The 20,089-nt window shown below is 40.7% G+C and overlaps 2 protein-coding genes across 3 annotated transcripts; both read right to left on the bottom strand.

The window, feature by feature from the left end:
* Nucleotides 1–1,253: 1,253 nt before the first annotated feature.
* On the bottom strand, nt 1,254–4,559 carry CUNH7orf25 (chromosome unknown C7orf25 homolog). Of its 2 annotated transcripts, XM_040473027.1 has the most exons (3): nt 4,415–4,559; nt 3,902–3,999; nt 1,254–3,437 (listed from the first exon to the last, which is right to left on the bottom strand). In XM_040473027.1, exon 3 carries the CDS (start codon nt 3,414–3,416, stop codon nt 2,151–2,153), a length of 1,266 nt encoding a protein of 421 aa, XP_040328961.1. In that variant the 5' UTR covers nt 3,417–3,437; nt 3,902–3,999; nt 4,415–4,559; the 3' UTR covers nt 1,254–2,150. The 2 variants fall into 2 exon arrangements, with proteins under 2 accessions (XP_040328961.1, XP_040328960.1); XM_040473026.1 differs by lacking the exon at nt 3,902–3,999.
* Nucleotides 4,560–9,243: 4,684 nt separating this feature from the next.
* PSMA2 (proteasome 20S subunit alpha 2) lies at nt 9,244–20,027 on the bottom strand. The gene is made up of 8 exons (XM_040473028.1): nt 19,910–20,027; nt 15,929–16,005; nt 14,858–14,990; nt 13,307–13,429; nt 12,474–12,555; nt 10,707–10,780; nt 9,618–9,675; nt 9,244–9,530 (listed from the first exon to the last, which is right to left on the bottom strand). Exons 1-8 carry the CDS (start codon nt 19,948–19,950, stop codon nt 9,414–9,416), a joined length of 705 nt encoding a protein of 234 aa, XP_040328962.1. The 5' UTR covers nt 19,951–20,027; the 3' UTR covers nt 9,244–9,413.
* Between the last annotated feature and the right edge of the window lie 62 nt (nt 20,028–20,089).

The raw sequence follows: 20,089 nt of genomic DNA on the forward strand, positions 1-20,089 counted from the left end.
TTTCAATGGCAAAAATGACAAAGTTGCTGTGGACTCCCTTCTAAAGAAGATGAGGCCTTAACACGCTTTTACTTTCCCCCACTGCGTTTAATTCTTGGTCGTAGCCATAGTTTTTACATTATGTATATCCACTCCTCATAACATTTTGGACATCTCATTTCCTTTATAACCATAGGATTCCTTGGACTTGACAGTTTTTAACTGCTATTTAACAACATTCTCTTTTCTCATTCTTTTATTAAGTTTTTACCTTTGCTAATTTTTTTTCCTTTGGTCGGCTGTAACAGGTCTAGGATATATATAGGTGGAGTGTGCATGTATGTCTTTCTAGAGAAGGCACTTCTTTATATTTTAGGATCCAGTGCCCCACCACGTGTCCATATCTAGTGCTTGCATTATTGACTAGATTGTTGGGAATTGTTAACAACTGGATGTCTAGAAAAGGTTAATGATCATGGGAGAAGCACAGGTATGGCCACTTCAGAAATCAATTTCTTCAAAGAGTACTGTGGTTGTACACATCGTGGCTGGCAAAGATTCAAGTTTTTTGGTGCCAACTCATAGCAGAAAGGAATAAAAATCTACCTTCTTCCTGCTACTCCTTGAAAGCTCAGCCCTTCATACTGTGCCTGACTCATGACAACACTCAATAAGTTAATCGCACTTCAGTTGTTCAGCTCCATTTCAGAATAAGAATTCCTTAGTGCAAAGACCAATAATTCATTTTTTTTAGACCAAACTATTATAATAATGCTCGGTACTTAATAGTACCAAGCACTTCAGTACCTTAATAAGTGCTTGAAAAGGCCCAAGCCCAATTTCTAACACTACACAATTTCAGTTGCAATACAAGTTAAATCCACCTCTCCCCACTAAATGCAAACCCCAATGCCAGCCTTTTCCCCTAGGAAATGTGTTCCTAATTAATAATGGAATCTCTCCCAAGAGAAACACCCCTGAGTTTACTTTTTCATTTCATCTCAGTGTTCACGGACATCCTATAACCAAATTCTAACCCCCTGCCCCCAATAAACACTGTGGCTAGAAGTTGAGTTTCCCTTCTCACGGAACAGTAAAGTTGGCGCAACAGAAAGAGGTTAGGCTGTGGCAATGTGTTCTAATACCATTTCCTACGCTTAGCTTGCATTAACACTTAAGCTCCAAGGTGTAATGTCCTATTTTTTAAAATGCTGTCAGTACCTATCTACTTTGCTAATTTTGTTTTGCTTTGCTGTAAATGAAGCACCTAGGGCAATGTGGACATAAAAATTTATTTTTAATTACAAATTGTGTCGTGCAACAAGTATGCAATCTCCCCTACCACCATTTCACAAGAGTGAAGTAATGCAGTTGTTACTTGCCACTTGCAAAAGAAACAGTAAAGGCAGTATTTATAAGTCAAATACTTGCACTATGGGAACTATTTGTACTTTAAAGTAAAATGTGATTTAAATGCTTAATTCTTTTACGATTTATTCAAATTACGATTTTGCCTTAAATGTCCCAGCTTTACAGGAGTGGGACTGCTGCTTACCTTTCTTTTCACAAAGGAGTATCCATAGGCTCATGGGACTCCCATGACCAGTATTCACTTTATTTTCCTCTACATTAATGTATTCTTTAACCACCAGAGTATGCCTGACACGTAGCAACCAAGGAAGTTCCTTTTCATTGATAATGGCCATAACTTTACAATCTAAAACTAATCATAAACTATTACTTCCCAGCCTCAACCCACATCAACTGATCAATCACCATAATGAAAAACAAGCTTCAGAGTTTTCTCCAGATATTTAATGCAAGATGCAGTGTAGCCATATTCCATGAAATGCTGATGACCACTAGGGGGCTGTTGCCCTACTCAATCAAACAAAAGTACTACAACACAGCTAAAAGCTTTAATATAGATGTATTTCTGTTCTTAACTGCTATCATGTAGACAGTCTGATAAATAAGGTTGTCTCTTGTGCTTTTGCTACTGCTGTAGGAGGTTATATATTTTATAGATGACACACACAATCAACTCTACTGGTTTAAGAGTTCTAAATGTTATGTGTACTATAGACCTTTTTTTCTTCCCCATTTAAGATGGGAAGACCCAGCCTTTGGTATAAGTAACTTACTTCCATGACAATATTTAAAGGATATCATTAGTGTTCGCTGTCAGTTGTGTCGTCTTTTGGTAAGGGGGTGGCCAGGGCCTCTTTGCTCTCAGTAAGCGCTCTGGGCTGGTGGATAAACACACTAAATTTAACACCCTGGTTGTTGGCAGCTCTAACAAAACCACTATTGGCAGTCATTGTGATGGCTTTCAGAGTGTCTCCCGTCCCAAAAATTGTTAATGAGCGGCTATTGATTTTTGAACTGGCCACTAGTCTCAAGGCACGCTCAGAAGGCTGGTCTGGCACCACATTAATTTGTTTAATTAGCATAGTGGCCCTCTCTCTCTCCCCAGGTCCTCCTAAGGTATCTAGAATAGACTGAAAGTCCTTGACAGCAGATTCACAAGCAAACAACTCTTTGTCCTTCATAAACGCCTCCAGCTGTGGTAACACCTGCTCTTTCCTCTCTTGCTCGGCTTGTTCTGTGAGCACTTTTTCTTTGAAGATAAAGTGGCAGCCTCCATAGCTGAGGGCAGATACGTATGTGATTAAAGTAGTAATGTCCAGATTTACCCTTTTGCACACATCAACCTTAATTTCTGTTGGAAACGCAACACTTGCTAGTATATTTTCTCGGTCTACTCTGGTCACTTGCAAAAGTTCAGGGCCTTCGTCATCGGACTCACTCTCGCTTGGCTGGAGCTCTTCAGGGTGATCTAACAGAGAGTTAACCGCTACTATGTCTCCTCGCACGGATATGCCCATTTCTCGGAGCTTCTCCGCCATGGGGCTGGAGACACTGTTGTAAAACGCAAAGATGATGTGAGGATTGCTATACTGCACTGGCTGCTGGTGACTGGCCTGGAGGAAGTCTTCAGCCTGCTCAATGATGCTCTTGTCACCATACTGGCCCCTGCCCAGCCAAATGTTGTGTAGAGCTTCAGCCTTGCGGCCAATGGCTTTCACCCACGTATGACCACCGTTTGCGACTACATCCACCACAAGGGTCTGCTTTTCTCCCAAGGTATCTGTGTAACCAAAGACATGAAGAACACTAACAACTTCTTCCAAGTTTTCTGCTGATTCCACAATGGCTCTTAGGTGTGTTAGATTAGTGCTCTGTAAATGGGATTCTTTAATAGCTACTTTCCCAGCTTCTACTTTCTGTAGGAATTTTAATTCTGCCTTCAATTTGCTGCACAGCTTTGCACCACCTTCTATACCACCTTTCCTTGATCGAGAAAGTGATTCCGCTCTCTTGATCAGTTCCTTGGCTATGGCGATTCGTTCACAGAGCATGGAGTGTGCGGACATGCTGACAGCATTATTCCTTTCCTATGAAAAGAAACAAGACAAGGCAAATTGAAATAGTCCTCAAAAATCATGGCAATCAATTCTTCACTGAGGACTACATAAGTTCAATCTATCAACAAAGCTTATGGAGTCTGAGTCTATGAACCTGGACTTGGGCATGACTGATCTGGGAGTGACTCCCTCCTCTGACAACTAAGGATGATACCTGTATTTCTGAACTCTTCCTTTGGTATGCCGGGTTCGACACACTTTTTAGACCTTTATTTTTTTTCAGTTTGAAGGTAGTATTCGGCACGTCCCAGGTCAGAATAAAGTGCAGTTGTTCAGCAATCTACTACATAAGGGATTCGCTCAGCAGCAGCTTTGCTGTTTGGTGGGAGAGCAATTTTATAAAAGGCTGGGAAAGTGTAGAGAACGTGACTAGATTAAAAATGACTAGCCGGTTATAGCAAATTGTCCAAACCCATACTGTAAGCCTTTCTAACCTTTTCTTCCTTCGTGAGTCGCTCTCCTTGACGTGACTGCCTCGTGCTATGCCACGGGCACACGGTACACCCGCCGAGGAATCAAGACTGCCCCGTTCCTGCATTGGACGTCAATACAGTATATTTTAAAAGAGCTACAGGACCCACCAACTCGGCTCCCGCTCACACCAGGAAGGACAAGCCGAAGATTAACTAGACCCCACGAGTGCAGCCCGTGACGACCCGAAGGTCTGCGGAGCCTTCCGGGGGCGGGGGGGGGAGGGGAGACATTGGGCCCTGGAACCCTAACGGGTCCGTCCGCACAGCAGGACCCCGCCACGCAGACTCGGGCTCAAACAGCCCCCGAAACCAGCGCCGGGCGTGGAGGCCAGAGCGGGGACGGAGGGGGGCGGGGGGGGGGGGACGCGGCGGCCCGGAGCCGGCCCCCTCCCCCCGCCTGGCCGGCCGGCCCAGCCCCCTCCCGGTCTCGGTAGGGGCGCCCCGTTCCCTCCCTCTGCCTCCCCGGCTCCTCACCGGCAGCGCCAGGACCGGGAGCGCGAGCAAGCGGGCACGTGCGTGCGCGAGGCCGGGACCCGCCGGGAAACCTCGTCTGGCGGACCCCACCCCACTCTAGTAGCCGCGGCTGCTCAGCCCGCGCGACCGCCGCCGCCTCGGCAGCCTCTCGCGTCACGTGGCCCCGCGCCGGGTGACGCCGAGCCCGCGAGTCCCAGGCGGCAGCGCGATCTACCGAGCGTGGCTGACGCTAACGCGGCGGCCATGCTTGTTGAGGGCACCCGGCTTCTCGCACGCACGGAGCAGGGAGGCACCGGGGGTTCGCGGCCACTTGGGCCCAGGAAAGGAGGGGAGGCGAAGCTCGCGGGGCTGGGCATCATTCCCAGTGGGTCGTCGGCCCCTCGGTCTAGGAGGCCGACCCCGCACCCTAGGTCTTAGGTTCGGTTGGACTTTCCCTGGGGCGGGAGTCGTACATTTTGGTGGAGAAAACTCCCAGTTGTGCCCAAGTGCCCCACTCCTGCTGTCAAGCTCAAACCCCTACCAAGTGACTGGCAACGGTGGTTCCAGAAAGATTTTCAGCTCATTTTAATATAAGAGGAGACAGGCAGGAAGTTTGTCAAAGGTGTCACAGCTGGTAAGTGCCGGAGCTGGGAGTCCGGATTCCAAGCCAAAGCACTTTCTACTGCACCATCCTGGGCTCTCCATTGAAAGTGTGGTATCAGAGATATACTGCCTTTCTGAAGAAGACAAATAATCGGATGGCTTCTGAGGGAGGAACTTATATTAGGCTAACAAGAGTGTCCAAAGTCAACCAAAAGGTTAGGACTTTTGATAAAGCTAATTTTAAAAAATTAAAATGGGCTTCAAGTTAATATTAATCCCATGTGTGCCTGCTCCTTCCCCAAGCCTTACTTGAATGGTAGTCTTAGGAAAGAAAAAGCAACAGACCCACGAAAATAAAAAGAACAAGAAATGAGACTGCACATGAGATATGTCAACACATTTTTGGAAGGCCAAGAGCAATAATAACATCCATTCAATGCTTATTATATGGCAGGTGTTACTCTAAGTACTTTTCACATATTAACTTATTTGATCCTCTTCGGAAACTGAAAGGTAAATATATTTTACAGGTAGTCCACCACAAAGAGGTTGTTTGACCCAGGCAGCCTCTCTGTAAATGGAGCAGTGAGCACAGTGGAGAAAGTGTCTACAGCAAGTGACTCACAGAGCAGAGCCCAAAAAGGTTTTGGAACTGCAGGTGCCTGGAAGACAGAAGGGAGGGGAGCAGTGAGGCAGGACTGAAAATGGGCACGGCTTCAGTCTGTGAGAACAAACAGCCAAATGCTCTCTCAGGTGCAGTGCAAGCTGGACAGCTAGCCACCCTTCCCCGGGTAGAAAACTAGAGTTTACCATGTCGAAGGCAAGGAGTCAGAGGGATTCGAGACACATTATGAAGTAACAGTCTCCTATGGAATGTGAAATACTGTTAGTCCCTCCTCTGCCCCTCCCAGGATGCAGTCGCTCCTCTCCCTATTTTTCTCTGGAGAAGCCAAGCAAATCAAAGACCACAGAAAATGGCCTATAGCAGGATCCCTGAGTAAGTAGGCGCAGGGCTCGCAAACACAGTGCTTCCAAACATTCTTCTGTTTGAAATTTGAAGTAAACATAAAGCAGAACAAATGGCTTTGAAAAGTATTCTATAACTAGCATCCTCAGATGAAAGGTGTTCCATTCATGAAACACGAGGACTTTTTAAAGGGAAAGGTGACAAAGAATGAGTTTTCTTTTTTTTTTTTTTTTTTGATGTTTATTTTCGAGAAAGAGCATGCATGCGAGTGGGGGAAGGGCAGAGAGAGGGAGACTGAGGATCAGAAGGGGGCTCCGCACTGAAAACAGAGAACCCAGTGCAGGACTCATGAACCAAACGATGAGATCGTGACCTAAGCACCAACTAAGTCACCCAGGCGCCCCAAGAATGAGTTTTTCAAAATTAAAAGTGGTATCGCCAATGTTAAAATATCAATGAAAGAGTAGGAAGAATGGGTAAAACTGTACTAGAATGCACAATAAAGACAGGTGAAAACTTTAGCAAAAAATGTTTCTCAAACACTGAAATTTACCAAAACTGAAAGATCTTAGTTTCTACAGTGAAAAGGCCTCCTGAGTTAAGAAACCCAAAGACAGACATGTCATTGTGAAATTTCAAAATGCTGCAGATAAAAGTCCTAAGAACTGCAAAGGAGAAAAAAGTTATACCAGCCAATGGAGAGAGAACATAGTTTCAAACCTGCAACTGGCTGGATTAGGGCAGAAAGACCAAGGTTCCAAGACAGAAACTTCTGGAGGTATTGGGGGACCAGGGTGGGGGATTGAAGGACTGAGGAGAGAACCGTTAAGGTCACTTGACACGATATACTGAGGAAAACAGTATGCAGGTTTTATGATCCTGTCACGGGAATCTGGGATTTGGTGATGGCTACACAGAACACAAAGAAGTGAAGCAGTATTACCTGCAGGAAGATTATTTAGGAAACGGGGTAACAGCATACTTCCATAGCCATAACAGAAACTTTTAAACTGAATATTATGATCTAATTAAACTGAGGCAGAGAGAAGGGAGGGAGAGTTCTGAATTCCCATCTTGCAGGATATAAAGTTTATATAGTGGCTCAACTTCAGGAATCCGGAGATAACTGGATAAGCCTACTGTGTGAAATATGGAGGACAGTACCTGCTGGAAAACCTAAAAAAGTTCAAAGTGATGAAATGCAGGGGCAGAGCCTTTGATGAAGTGTTAGAATTATCGAACTTTTTAAATATGCTCATGCTTAGGAAGCTGTCGCTCACGTGGAGTTACGTGACAGAGGTGGGGTTAAGGGCTGAGTTGGCGGTTTCAGTCCCTGAACATGTGAAAGCTCTTTTGATCCTCCTTATCATCCAGTCAGTGCCCAGTGAACCGGTGCTCGAGAACTATAAAGGTCAGTATTGCCCCTCATCCTTATCTCGCCTTCCCAACTCCCTCCTGCCCCCACATGTGAATTTTAAACATTTCCATGGTTCATAACTAATTATTCTGCCAACTTCAGTGAGGAACTAGAAAAGAGGAAGGACAGCACAAGTGGAGGCAAACTTTTTAAGACTGGGAAGATACAAAATGAACTGAGAATGGAGGGGGGCTGTGCACATGAGGAGCACTGTGACACGTAAGTGGATTAAAAGCAGCTCAACTCCACAAGCTAGAGATAACTGAAGGGTTGTGGGGCATTCTGGGATGCAGTGGGTCATAAGACCAAAGAACTGAGTTCCCCAAGAACTGAGACGAAAAGGAATGGCTTAATTTTAAGGTTAATGAAAAGAACTGAGAACAAAGGTAAAAGTGTTCTAGGCAGCTTCAGTTGAACTAGGCTTTGCATCTAGCGGGGCAAGAGGCAAGAACAGAATATGGACATAAATGTGCTTCAGTGAGTTTTTCCTCCCTTTATTCTGCGGACTTACTCTGTTAGCCCCCAATAGGAATCTTACACACATTTTCCTTTTGTCCCTAATATGCCTGCCTTATGTTTCCCTTCTTTGATTTGTAGGATTTTGGCATTCCTCTAGTTTTTGAATATTGGATAGAGGGCTTATGCAAATCAAAGGCAGCTAAACCTTAGAGTACTTGACCATCAACCCTGCCAGGCCTTTCATTGGCATCATCAAATTCTGTCCTTAGAAAACCCTCTGAGATAATTACCTGTACAGTCACTTAGCCTGTAAATGAGAGTTAAGACCTGACCCCAAACCCATTCCTTTTTACCACTATGTTCTCTTTCCAGTGTGCAATATACCAAGAGCCCATGACATGAGGACAGATGATTAGATAAGGCCTTCAAGACCAACATCTTGATGTTGGATATCAAGTTGCCATCTTCCATCTTTCATAATAATCCTGCCGCTGCCTATGCTAAGATATGGTGCTGTCGTGATTGTGGGAGCAGAACTGGGAATCCTGACCAAACTGTCCAAGGTAAGGCTCTTTTCTCCTACACTCAGCTAAATCTTAATCAAGATCTTTTGAGCCACATTTAAATCATAGAACTACATACTGTATCTTTGTTGGTAAGAATGATGTTCATAACCTCTGTTCTGTGAGCCAAACTAATGATGATTTCTCTTATCCTAAGAAGCTTTAAAAAACAAAAAAACTAAGCAAATGTTTACACATCTGATGAAAACAGAGTTCGCGTTATTTGCCTGTTTGTATGGGCCTTAATTTAAAGCCAAGGTTCTGATTACACTGAGATAACATGAATAAGGGAGACCCTTAAGCCATAGTTTTGATGTTTAAGTATTAGGATTTTATTTCCATATTCATGTTTATCCTCGAGTTTAAAAAGTCTAGTAGAATCTAAGGGACTCCTTTTAAATACATTTACCTACTTGTGATGGACAAACCAATAGGAACCAGTACATCATTTTTATCCACTTGCATCATGTATCTCCTATAGGAGACTCTTTGGCCTGGCACTCTTCACAGCTCCAGTGCAATCTCAGTGTGCTACAGTTTCACTGATCCACACCTAATGGTGCCTACAAAGCACCCATGCTTCCCATCTTGTCTCATGAATCCATGAAAGCCTGCAAATTCTCCCAGCTCTAAAAGCAGTGTTTACCAAAATCAGCGTTTTGCTTTCCTGAAACATGGACAACATCTGATAGTAAAGAGGTTAACAAGATTTGACTTAACCAAAATTGCATGAAGATTAAAGAGTTTGTCACCATTCTGCTCTGCAATGTAGTTTCCAGAAGTCAACTGTGATAAAAAGCAGGAGATAACTATTTTAAAATTTTACTAACTCCTAAAAAGCTGAAGTTGGATTTAACAGTTTATTATGATTTATAAGTGTCATTTTAAAAACATCTGTCCATTAAACCATGTAGAAATAAGTATGCAAAAAGTCTGCAAAACAAAACATACTTTAAACATGTTTAAGTAGAGGGATTATTTGAAATTCCGGATTTTTCAGTCACTTCATTATTATGCTATTGCAGCCAAGTAATCCTTAACTTCAGTCGGAGTAAGCCTCCTGAATCCGGCTTCATTGCAGATTCCAACCTCTATGTTGTCTTCTGTCATCTGCCCTTCAAAGCTTTCCTATTGAAGATGAAGGGCAAAAGGTCAGTTTTCCAAGCACTTAATTATAAACTCATTATAAATCCCATTGTTAGAAATTGTGCTAACCTTTAGAGTTAATATGGCTGTATGAATGGCATCTTCAAGTTCCAGGTCTTCGTTATATCTAAAGAATTTTTTGAAAAGGCAATGATTTATAGCAGAACTTACATTATTTATGGTTACTTAAACATGACAGCGGCAATGAGAATTTCTCAAAATCTAAAACGCTCCTAAAAATACTAAGCTACAGATTAATTCTTTTAGTCCACTCATTGTGATAGCTGTCCCCCAATAATAAATTGATGCTTGTAATCCTAACAGCAGTATATTTTAATATAATCAGAATGTGGTGGCAATATTATAATTTTTTTAAATAAAGAAATCAGACCTTTGCTAAAATTTCTTTTGTTTGTTCTTGTAAGTTTTAACTTCATGTGAAATGTTTAAAGACTATTACGTAAAAGGAAAAGGAAAGTGCTTTAGGAAAGATCTTAAAATTATTTGTTTACTGATTAATCCCATGTCTAAAATTTTTCATAATCTTTTAACATTATGTGAAAAATGTACTGAAAGGTTCATCTGCTGGTTATATACAGTTAAGTATAAATTTTTGCCGTTCAAAATGCGTGTAGGACATTTTTCGGTGGACCAATGCTGAGAAGATAGGTGGATATAAGAGCAGTGACAGCAGATTTTTACACGGTACCGCACTTTTCATCCAGCACATACAACAATCTACTGCCAATACCAGGAACTCAGCTTCACCATTTTTTTCTGTAACTGTCATAAGGTAAACGGTTATCACTTACGTCACTTAAATTTTCCACCCCAATTTTTTACTCCAATTCCAACTATTTTTTCTTTGAGAGTGTAGGAGGAAAAATGAAGTAAAAAATAAAAACAATTAAATTTAGGAAAAAACCCAAAGAATGCAGAAATAAAAGTTCTTAAGAAATAAATAATATTACCACTTAATATACTGAAGACTAGGGAGCCAGGGTGAAGAGAAGTTTTTACTTTATTTGTAACTAGGCTAAACAAATGAGTGTTTGAATATAAAGTAATAAGTGTGTTTAGATTCGGGATACTAATTGTTTAAAAACACTGAGAACCATAAAGTGAGATTGCTAAGAAATTGAGTTTCAGTAAGCCTACCTTTTCTCTAGGAAAGTCTTCCCATTCACGTAGTTCTTTCCCATTGCTGTGGCTTTCCATGCAAAGTAAGCTCCCTAATCAGGAAGAGAAGAGAAACACATTTTAAATCATTAATCTAGTTATATCACTCTGCCGTTTCTTTTTTAGGTCTATAAATTTGTCTCTAACAGTTCACAGAATATTTGGAATATAATGAAGTATGTCACAAGAGAGGCTACTTTCTAAAAAGATTAGAGAGCTAAACAACAAAGAGGAACGAAGATACCTCTGGAGATTATGGAGAAGTTCAGTAATTTGATCGTGGTGACAGCTTTCTCAGCTATTTACATCCATCAAAACTCATCAAATTGTACACTTTGCATATGTGTGATTTATGGTTACAATTTATGTGAAAAAGTCAGTTAAAGGCTACAGGTTCACTTACAACAAATAATCAAAAGTAATATTTCAGCATATTAGGATTGAAGGACTCTAGAATCATACATATATGTATACATATATATATATATATATGTATACACACACACACACACACACACACACACACACACACACACACACACATATATGTGAGAAAAATGGTGACCAAGTCTTTATCATCACTGCTGAACAAAGTAAAAAGAGACAGTATTTCATTAAAAATATTTTGAAGTTTTGGGGCACCTGGATGGCTCAGTCAGTTGAATGTCCAACTCTCAGTTTCAGCTCAGATCATGACCTCATGGTTTCATGAGTCCAAGCCCCGTGTCAGGCTCTATGCTGACAGTGCGGAGCCTGCTTGGGGTTCTCTTTCTCCCTGTCTTTACTCACACTGTCTCTGTCTCTCTCAAAAATAATAAATAAAACTTAAAAAAATTTTTTTTAATATTTTGAAATTTTGTAATCTAATGTTTAATGAAAGCAGCAATATGTTGTATATAACATGGCCTCATCTGTTGAAAAAAATACATATGCACACACATTAAGAAAAATACTGAAAGAAAAACACCAAACATTCTTTAAAAGAAACAACTGCCTTTGAAATAAGGCAGGGAAGAAAAGGGCAAAAGATGAAACCTGGATTCCAGTGATGATGGCTTCTGCTACCCACTGGGAAGAAAGCTAAGAGGGCATGTCATTTAGTTTCAGAGGCTCAAAGATGGGGTAACAGAAGTATGGGGTAACAGAACTCCCAGAATACTTGTTTTTTCTTCCGGCTTTCCTCAGACAAGGAAGAAACTTGTGGAAGAAACTTCCTCACACAGTTGCAGAGCACTAGTAGCCCCTCAGAATGCCTTCTCACTCAGATGCTGATCTCCTGCTTTAGAGTAGACGGACTCACCCACTTTGCACAACACTGTCTTCAAGAGTCATGTCTGTGTGTGTAATTAGAGTCATGCTCCAAGTCGGCCCCAGGATTAAACAGATGGCAAGGAGTGCAGCACTGTCTTCTAGACCCAAATCTTTCATCGGAATATTTCTCAAAGTAATAAAACTCCACAGATTTAAAGAGATTTGATAACTATTTCAAGAAATCATTCCACTGTGTGAACTTAATGAATACGAAAAGGAAGAAGAACAGAGAGCGCAGACCTAATGTACCCTCTTCAATCAGAAGACTGAATTACCAACATTTTAAATGTACAAATGCACCAATCCATATGTTCTAAAGCCCAAATGAAAAAAAAAAAAGAAAATACTGCTAAATTTTAAACTTTTTATGGTTTTTGTTTTTATTAGCTGTTCAAAGGGTACTTTAATCCCTCCGGTATATCTGATAATACTTACAGATGGATCTGACTGAAATAAATACGGTCGCCCCTCATTCCAACCACAAATTAGTAAAGAAACTCCAAATGGCCGAACACCACTAAAGAAAGGAGAAACAAAAATTATTTGGCATCTTCATGGTGTTAAAATCAACCTAAGGTAGGAATTTATTAACACTTTCAAGTCTTAACAAAGCAAATCATCAGGTAAAATGAATTAGACTTTTAAGTTCCTTAAACAGTATTTAGTATCTTTCTGAACAAATCAATTCAAAAACGAATTCTCTTTATGGTACTAAGGAACACTAGTCAAATCATTTTGGTAAATGGAGTGACACAAATTTTGGAGTTAATAAGTGTGGAGTAACATTTTGTGTCTTAACAAAGGACAACTTTCAACAAATGCAGTTTTTTTCCACTAGCTTTACACGTTAGCAAGTACTTTTATACTCTCATCCACGTGTATACCCAGATTCAAGAGAATTACAATGAATATGGATGTGTCCAACAGCTATTGCTTTCATTATGTGCTTATAATCATTTATAGTTGGAAAGATAAATTTGGAAGCAGAAATAACTGCCTGCCCATAGGGAAGTGTTTCAGTCACTAGCAAAAGGGCTTTATTGAGAAGCCGCATTTTGCTAGTACATCAACAGCAAGAAAACACTCCAATCTCTTCCTTAAAAAATATTCTAGCTCCAACTAAGATCAGAAATATTCATCATAGTAATTTTCTCTACTTGTTCAATAAATACAGGAATAGTAAGTCCTCTTTTTAAATACACCTACTCTTCTAAAATGTTTTCTTTTTTCTAATTCATGATGCATTTCAAGTAATAAAATCAACTTACCCTGACTGAGTATATTCTTGCATCACAGAAGCTACTCTCTGTACCAACTGAGCTGTGGGAATGGGTTCTTGGTACACGAGATAGTACTGCTGAGCTAGTTTTCGAGCTCTGTGCACAAGCACTCTAACAAACAAGGAAGAAATAAGACTTCATGAAAATCTTGACACTCGGCTCCTTAACGACTCTTCTTCTACAGGCATATACCTACAGCATAAGTCTTACATGCTTCTATGGAATAGTAACGATCAGCTCAAAGCCAGTCTTGCTCTTACATCTGGTTACAGTTATCTTACACGAAAACAGAGCCACACAGAGGAGCTGAGCCACAGGAGACGAGACAAGGACAAGGCAAAAGGAAGAAAATTAGGGACAAGGGGTACCAGTCAGCTCGGTACTAACAGATTTAGCATACACAATGGGAGCCTTATCTCCCTCCATGGCTTCTTCAAGATTGTGCCCCCTTTCCTGAGGGCAGTCACCCTGTCTTTGTATCTTAGTCAAGCCAACACACATAAATGCCCACACGATCACACACACACACACACACACAATTTGGGGCATATCTTTCTCACTCTATTTCAATCTTTTTGCTACTCTGCACTTCAAAGAGTACCCTTAAGAGATTAAGGAACAGCAAGAAACTACTTAGAACACAAAAAATAACAAATGTATTAAATAATATTAAGAATATTCTATATAATAATCAAATTAGCAAAACAAATAGATGTACCTTTACCTGCTCCTAAACTACTCATGTGAACCATCACCTTCAGTGTAATACTCAGTTTGTCTTCCGCTGTCCTGTCCTCACACTTTACCCCATCAGTGCACTGCAGCATCCCTTCTACACAGTGGCAACGGGATCCACTGTAGTGAGGCTTGACCACATTCCAGCAACTGTGGCTTTTTCCAACTCATGAAAGTGAAACTTTGGCTCTGTCTTGTTCCCCCAAAATCAGGAATGAAGTTAATTGTTTTTTCTTTCTTTACTTTCTTTACTTCCTTTGCTTTACTCGTTAAGTGGCAAACATACAAAGTTGCCAATCTCTTTCAACTTGCTGGTACCCTGATGTTTCAGGGGGCCTTGAGAATTTTGTCCCTTTGCTAAGAACAAAAATATAATGGGGATAACTCTGAATGGGATGGTAATGTTTTCTTTTGCTGCCTTGTAACTTTTTTTTTTTAAATATAGTTTACTATAACTTGTATTGCTTTGGTTTTTAAAATACATGAGAGAACAGCAAATCCTCTGAAGCCCAGCCCTTGGATGGAAAAAAAGGGGTGTGATCAGAGGGGAAAAACCACTAAACAGATAAGAGAATAACTGGATCTCCTCTTTTACAATGCAGTGGCACTGAGTTATCCTTAAAGCAACCCTTGGTCTATTCCATGCAGACAGACTAAATTCAGCTGCCCGTGATGCTGCTGTTGCTAAGCAAAGCACAAAAATGAAGAGTTGGGAGATTAAAGGAAAAACATCCCTTGATTTTTCTCCTCAAAGTATATAAGCAGCTCATAAAACAGTGAGGAAAAACAAATAGTACAAAGTACCTGTAATCTGGGCCCATGCCACTATACACCAAGCCTATATGCTTGGTGATTGGTTCCACTTTGTGTACACTTCGCTCGTCATACAGAATGGATTTCTGTTTCTTCTCGGTTGCCAGTACCACACCATTTGCAGCTTTAAAAAAAAAAAAAAAAACAGTGCTAAATGTTTAGTCACTTAAAGATTCTGCTTCAACAGTTTTCTAATTATGGATGCATTTTACCCAAATTCCTTTATTTCTTATTTATAAAACTTTTTCTGTATTAAAATCACCTAAGAAATGATAAATTCAGGGCATCTGGGTGGCTCAGTCAGTTAAACATCTGACTCTTGATTTCGGCTCAGGTCATGATCTTAGGGTTCATGGGACTGACCCCCCTGTCCGGCTCAATGCTGACAGCTCAGAGCCTGGAGCCTGCTCTGGATTCTGTGTCTCCCTTTCTCTCTGCCCCTCCCCTGCTTTCTCTCTCTCTCTCTCTCTCTCTCTCTCAAAAATAAATAATCAAAAAAAATTTTTTAAAAATGGTAAATCCATTTTTTCCTCATTGGTCATCTCTATTATGCTAAGGAATCCCTGTAGGTAAATGCATTACCCAATATTCCAGAACACCGAAGAGTCCAAAGAGTCTGTACCTTTTAGAATTCTGCTTACTTGCTATTGTTCTTGTAATTTGAAATTTAAAATCAATGATACAGGCTTTTTTTAAAAAAAGGGTATCTTTAGATGAAGTTTTATAATTAAATTTTTGTAAATTATAAAAAGGATAAAAACTGCCACAGAATAGTGATTATTATCAGTGGAAAAACAAAAGAATGCTCAGTTTTTCTCAATGGGAAAGACTACTTGTGGGTTATTACAACTAAAAGATAAAGGAGCTATATTTATTTTGAAAAAAAATCATCTTCTTGTACTCATTGGCTTATTACTTTTCTTTAAACTTCAAAATACTGTAAATCAACAGAAAGAACTATTAAAAATTATGCTGCCCTATTTATTTAATCACTAATTAATTCCAAAAGCACTTTAGGATAACTATTAACAGGCATGTGAAATGAATGAAACATTTAATTACCTTTAATTCCCACTGAAGGGGCTCCTCCAGCTACAGCAGCCAAAGCATATTCAATCTGGACAAGTTTACCAGATGGGCTTAAAAAGAAACAAAGGTATTTGCTAAATTCACATATTTTCAAATATGTATAATAGGAATATCTCTAGGAGAGGGCAGATATATAAGTCAAATCCATTAACCAAATACCAAGGAATAGCTGGGCTTTCACATTATAAAGCTGTACAGAAATTGAGGATACCAGGCAATTTGTACATATACATAGTAAAGCACTTAGCTTTCCTTTCCCCCCCCTCCTTCTTGTCTGACTCTTTAAGCACCATCATTATTACTGTTGCCTTTTATCACTCACCAACCTTGTGACTTCAGGCAAGTTACTTAATCCTGCTGTGTCTCAGTTTTCACATCCATAAAATGGGGATAATAGTACTACAGCCATTTTAGAAGTTTGTTGTGAAGATTAAATAAAGGGATGCCTTTTGTTCCTGGCACAAAATCAGCAGCAAGTAAATACCAAATAGTGTTATTAAGAATATGTATATGTCTGTTAAATACCAAATAACAGCATAGATTTCATATCGGTGGAGTTCCACATTTTAGAAAGTAGGCATGGCCTAAGATGTAAGACCTAGATAGTTATCAGCCAGGACAAAGTATCTTCTATATAAGCTATTTCTAGAAGCTGTGAGCTGGTGATACCTAACATACCTGATTTCATGGGTTTGGTAGCCAGATTCTAGCCCTAACCTGGCTTTTAAGATCATACTTTATTTCGAACCAGTTGTTGAGTTAAAATCATCGTAAACTAACCTGATTTCACAGTTAAAAAGTTTTTGAGTGAAAGTAGTTTGTCCAGAATGACATAGCTTGGTCCGTGTCTCTAGTCTACTAGTGAAAATAAAACTTGAGTTTCAGAAGGTCATTTATCTTCATAAAATTACGGATACTCTCATGTCACCCAAGCCTCAGCTTTGTTCCAGACACACAGACTACTCTTAGAATTCAAAAACCCCTTTGACAAGCTAACCCCCTCTGTCTGCAATGCATTTCACCCTTGTCTGGTGAACTCCTTCCTCCTGGTCATCCTTCAGTCTTCAGTAGAAATGTCATTCATGTCCTTAAAGAAGCTGTCCTGGCCACAGGGACTAGGCTGAATCCCACACACTCATGCCTATGGTGCCCCATACTTCCTCTCTGGCTAAGATTCATCATGCTTAAATTACTCATACAATGTTCGCCTTCCTCAACAAAGTCTAAGCTCTGTTTGGTCAGTATCCTAACGTACAACCCAGTACCAGGAGTCCGCATCATTTAGCTGACAGAGACACAAAGGAGACCTATTTAAGGGATAAGCCTAAGTGTGACAGTTTAAAGACTCTTAAGTGACAAAAGCAGTTAACTTGAGTGGAATAACATTAATAGGTATTTAAATTTTTAAAATTAGGCTGTAGTTGTTAGTCACTATTTCAATAATTATATGACCTACTAGGTCCATCTGGCTTTCAATTATTGCTCAACATCGAGCTCAAATACACTTGGGAACATTTTAAAGGCTCAGGTAAACTTAAACTTACCTTTTCACTGTTCCCCACAATCACCTGCATGAACATCTACTGTTACATCTTCCTGTATGAAAGATCGCCCATCTGTGAGCTCACTGAGCAATCAACCATCTGTGTATTCAGTCACACAACTAGCCCATTCCAAAGCACCAGCACCTCTACCTGGGATAACCGACACAGCCTTCTAACTAGTTTTCCTCTTTCCCACCCTTACTTTTATCGCACCAGTTACCTTTGTACCAGGTCACCTGTCACTTAAATATAACTTCCTGGTTCACTTAAAATACAAACTTCTGGGGCGCCTGGGTGGCTTAGTCGGTTGAGCGTCTGACTTCGGCTCAGGGCATGATCTCACGGTCCGTGAGTTCGAGCCCCGCATCGGGCTCTGTGCTGACACCTCAGAGCCTGGAGCCTGCTTCGGATTCTGTGTCTTCCTCTCTCTCTGACCCTCCCCCCATTCATGCTCTGTCTCTCTCTGTCTCAAAAATAAATTAAAATTAAAAATTTAAAAAAAAAAAATACAAACTTCTTCTGGCCTGCCAGGCTCTTCAAGATCGGCCCTACCCACACTAACTCTTTGCTCACTATACTCTAGCACACTGGCCTTATTATCAATTCCTGTAAGAGTTCAAGCTCTTTCCAACTTCAAGACTTTCATTTATCCTCTTTCCTCTGTCCATAAGTCTCTCTACCCCTAAATCTTCAAATAGTTTGCTCTTTTTCACCTTCTTGTCTCAAAAATCACCCTGAAGCACTGGCTTTTCCTGACTATCCAATCTACAGTTATGCTGCTTCTTTTAGGCTCTTTCAATAAAATTCCTGAGTAAAACATTTTTCAGAATGTATTAGTAGACACCAATTTGTTTACTCATTTACTGTCAATATCCTCAACTGAATGTAATTCACATGAACACTTTTTCATCCTATAACACAGCCTCATCACTTCCATCATTAAGAGTTTGATTCTAATTACAACAGGAGAGAAACACATTTTTAAAATCTAAAACAGAGTTGAACCATTATGTTAAAAAAAAGTTTATTTTACTAAAGACATTATTACAGAAAGATTTAGCTCCTGATGATATTTGATTGTCTCGGCTCCAGTTATTCTAAAGAAAGGATTACACTCTCTTAAAGATACAGAACCAAGTTTGCTTTGTTCACAAATATGAACAGTGACTATTTAGCAAATATTGTTCTCTATCATTGTACATAAGACCTTTGATTTACAAAATTTCATTTCATTCAAAGGTTAAAACACCCTCATTTATCACTGAAAACTGTGAAGTTTACACTTGGAAAGTACTTTACTTTTTTAGTATATTACTATTTTACTATTTTAAAAAGACATCTAACAGTAATAGGAAATGAATTAATTTTGTCATCAGAAAGAACCCAGTTTGAATGTGACCTCAGCTACTCATCTAAGACCTTGGACAAGCAACTTAATTTGACCAATCTGCGGTTGGTTCATCTGTAAGATATTGAGATAACGTTTATCTCACATGATAGGAGGAAGAAATGGAGTAGGTTAAGTTGCACCCACACATAAAGTACTCAACAAGTTGGATCCTGCTTGCCTTCAGTTGCCAGATACAACTACATTTCAACTAAATGGGAGATTACCGATCCGTAAGAAAATGGTAAAACTGAATCATTACCCGGTCGATCTATTAAACCCTTCGCTGCGCTGACAGTTTCTTACATTGTGAACAATACTGAAAAGTATACGTATTATTTTAATCCTTTGTTCTAAAACAGAAAAGCCTACAATCTTTTGCAAAGTAAAGACATTCCCCGCCCCCCCCCCCCTGTAAATGTAGTCTAGTAGTTTGGGGCCCACAAACACTAAGTGACACAGAGAGATTCGCGCTTTCCTTTTTAGTCCTTAAACTTCTAACAGGGGCATGGAAGAAACCGAAAGCGGGAAGAGGTTTCTAAGTACCAAAGGGAGACTAAGACTCAGACCAAACTGTAACGGTGAGGTTTTCAGAAGAGAAAAGGGGACCTCAGAGATTTGACCAAGATTCTAAGCTCCAGAAGCTCCCCAATCAGGCCTACATGGTGGGTCAGGAAGGAAATCCCGAGTTCCGAACGGGACACCCGGAGACAGCTAATCCAAAACTGCCTTATTCTCTAGTTTCCAAAGAGAAAGCAAATCCCTGACTGAAGGCCTTACCCTCCCTCAGCCCCAAGGTCGCCGTGGATCCCCAAAACCGCGTTCCCGCGGCTTCCCGGCATCGGGGTTTTCAGGCCGCGGGCGAGCCAAGCAAATGACTTTGCAAACTCGCGTTTCCATCCCTATTTCCTACTGTGCCCCCCGGAAGCATTAAGCCAGAGACTAGGCCGGAAAAAAAAACTAGAAGCCGGGGAGTTCCTGCAACCTCGACTACGCGGAGGGCTTTCGGTGCCCCTTCCATACCTGAAGGTAGTCAGCGAAAAGCTGTAACCGCGCTCCGCCATCTTTGCCTGGAGTGCCAAAGCACATCCGCACACATGCGCACTGGCGCCCGTTTCTTTTCATTTCCCCTCCCCGCTCCTTCCTTTCTTTCTCTCTGATTGGAGGAGAGTCAGAGCCGTTCCAGGGACCTGCTGGGCGTTG

This window comes from Herpailurus yagouaroundi, unplaced genomic scaffold, assembly GCF_014898765.1.
Source record: "Herpailurus yagouaroundi ecotype Mexico unplaced genomic scaffold, PumYag 100, whole genome shotgun sequence".
NCBI classification, from domain to species: domain Eukaryota; kingdom Metazoa; phylum Chordata; class Mammalia; order Carnivora; family Felidae; genus Herpailurus; species Herpailurus yagouaroundi.

Coding starts and splice junctions, on each gene's coding strand:
- PSMA2 (XM_040473028.1), bottom strand. CDS start 19,950: ATGGCGGAGCGCGGTTACAGCTTTTCGCTGACTACCTTCAG. Junction 13,430..14,857: donor GGCATGGGCCCAGATTACAG/GTACTTTGTACT, acceptor CTTGTTTGTTAG/AGTGCTTGTGCACAGAGCTC. Junction 10,781..12,473: donor TATTTCAGTCAGATCCATCT/GTAAGTATTATC, acceptor CTTCCTGATTAG/GGAGCTTACTTTGCATGGAA.
- CUNH7orf25 (XM_040473026.1), bottom strand. CDS start 3,416: ATGTCCGCACACTCCATGCTCTGTGAACGAATCGCCATAGCCAAGGAA.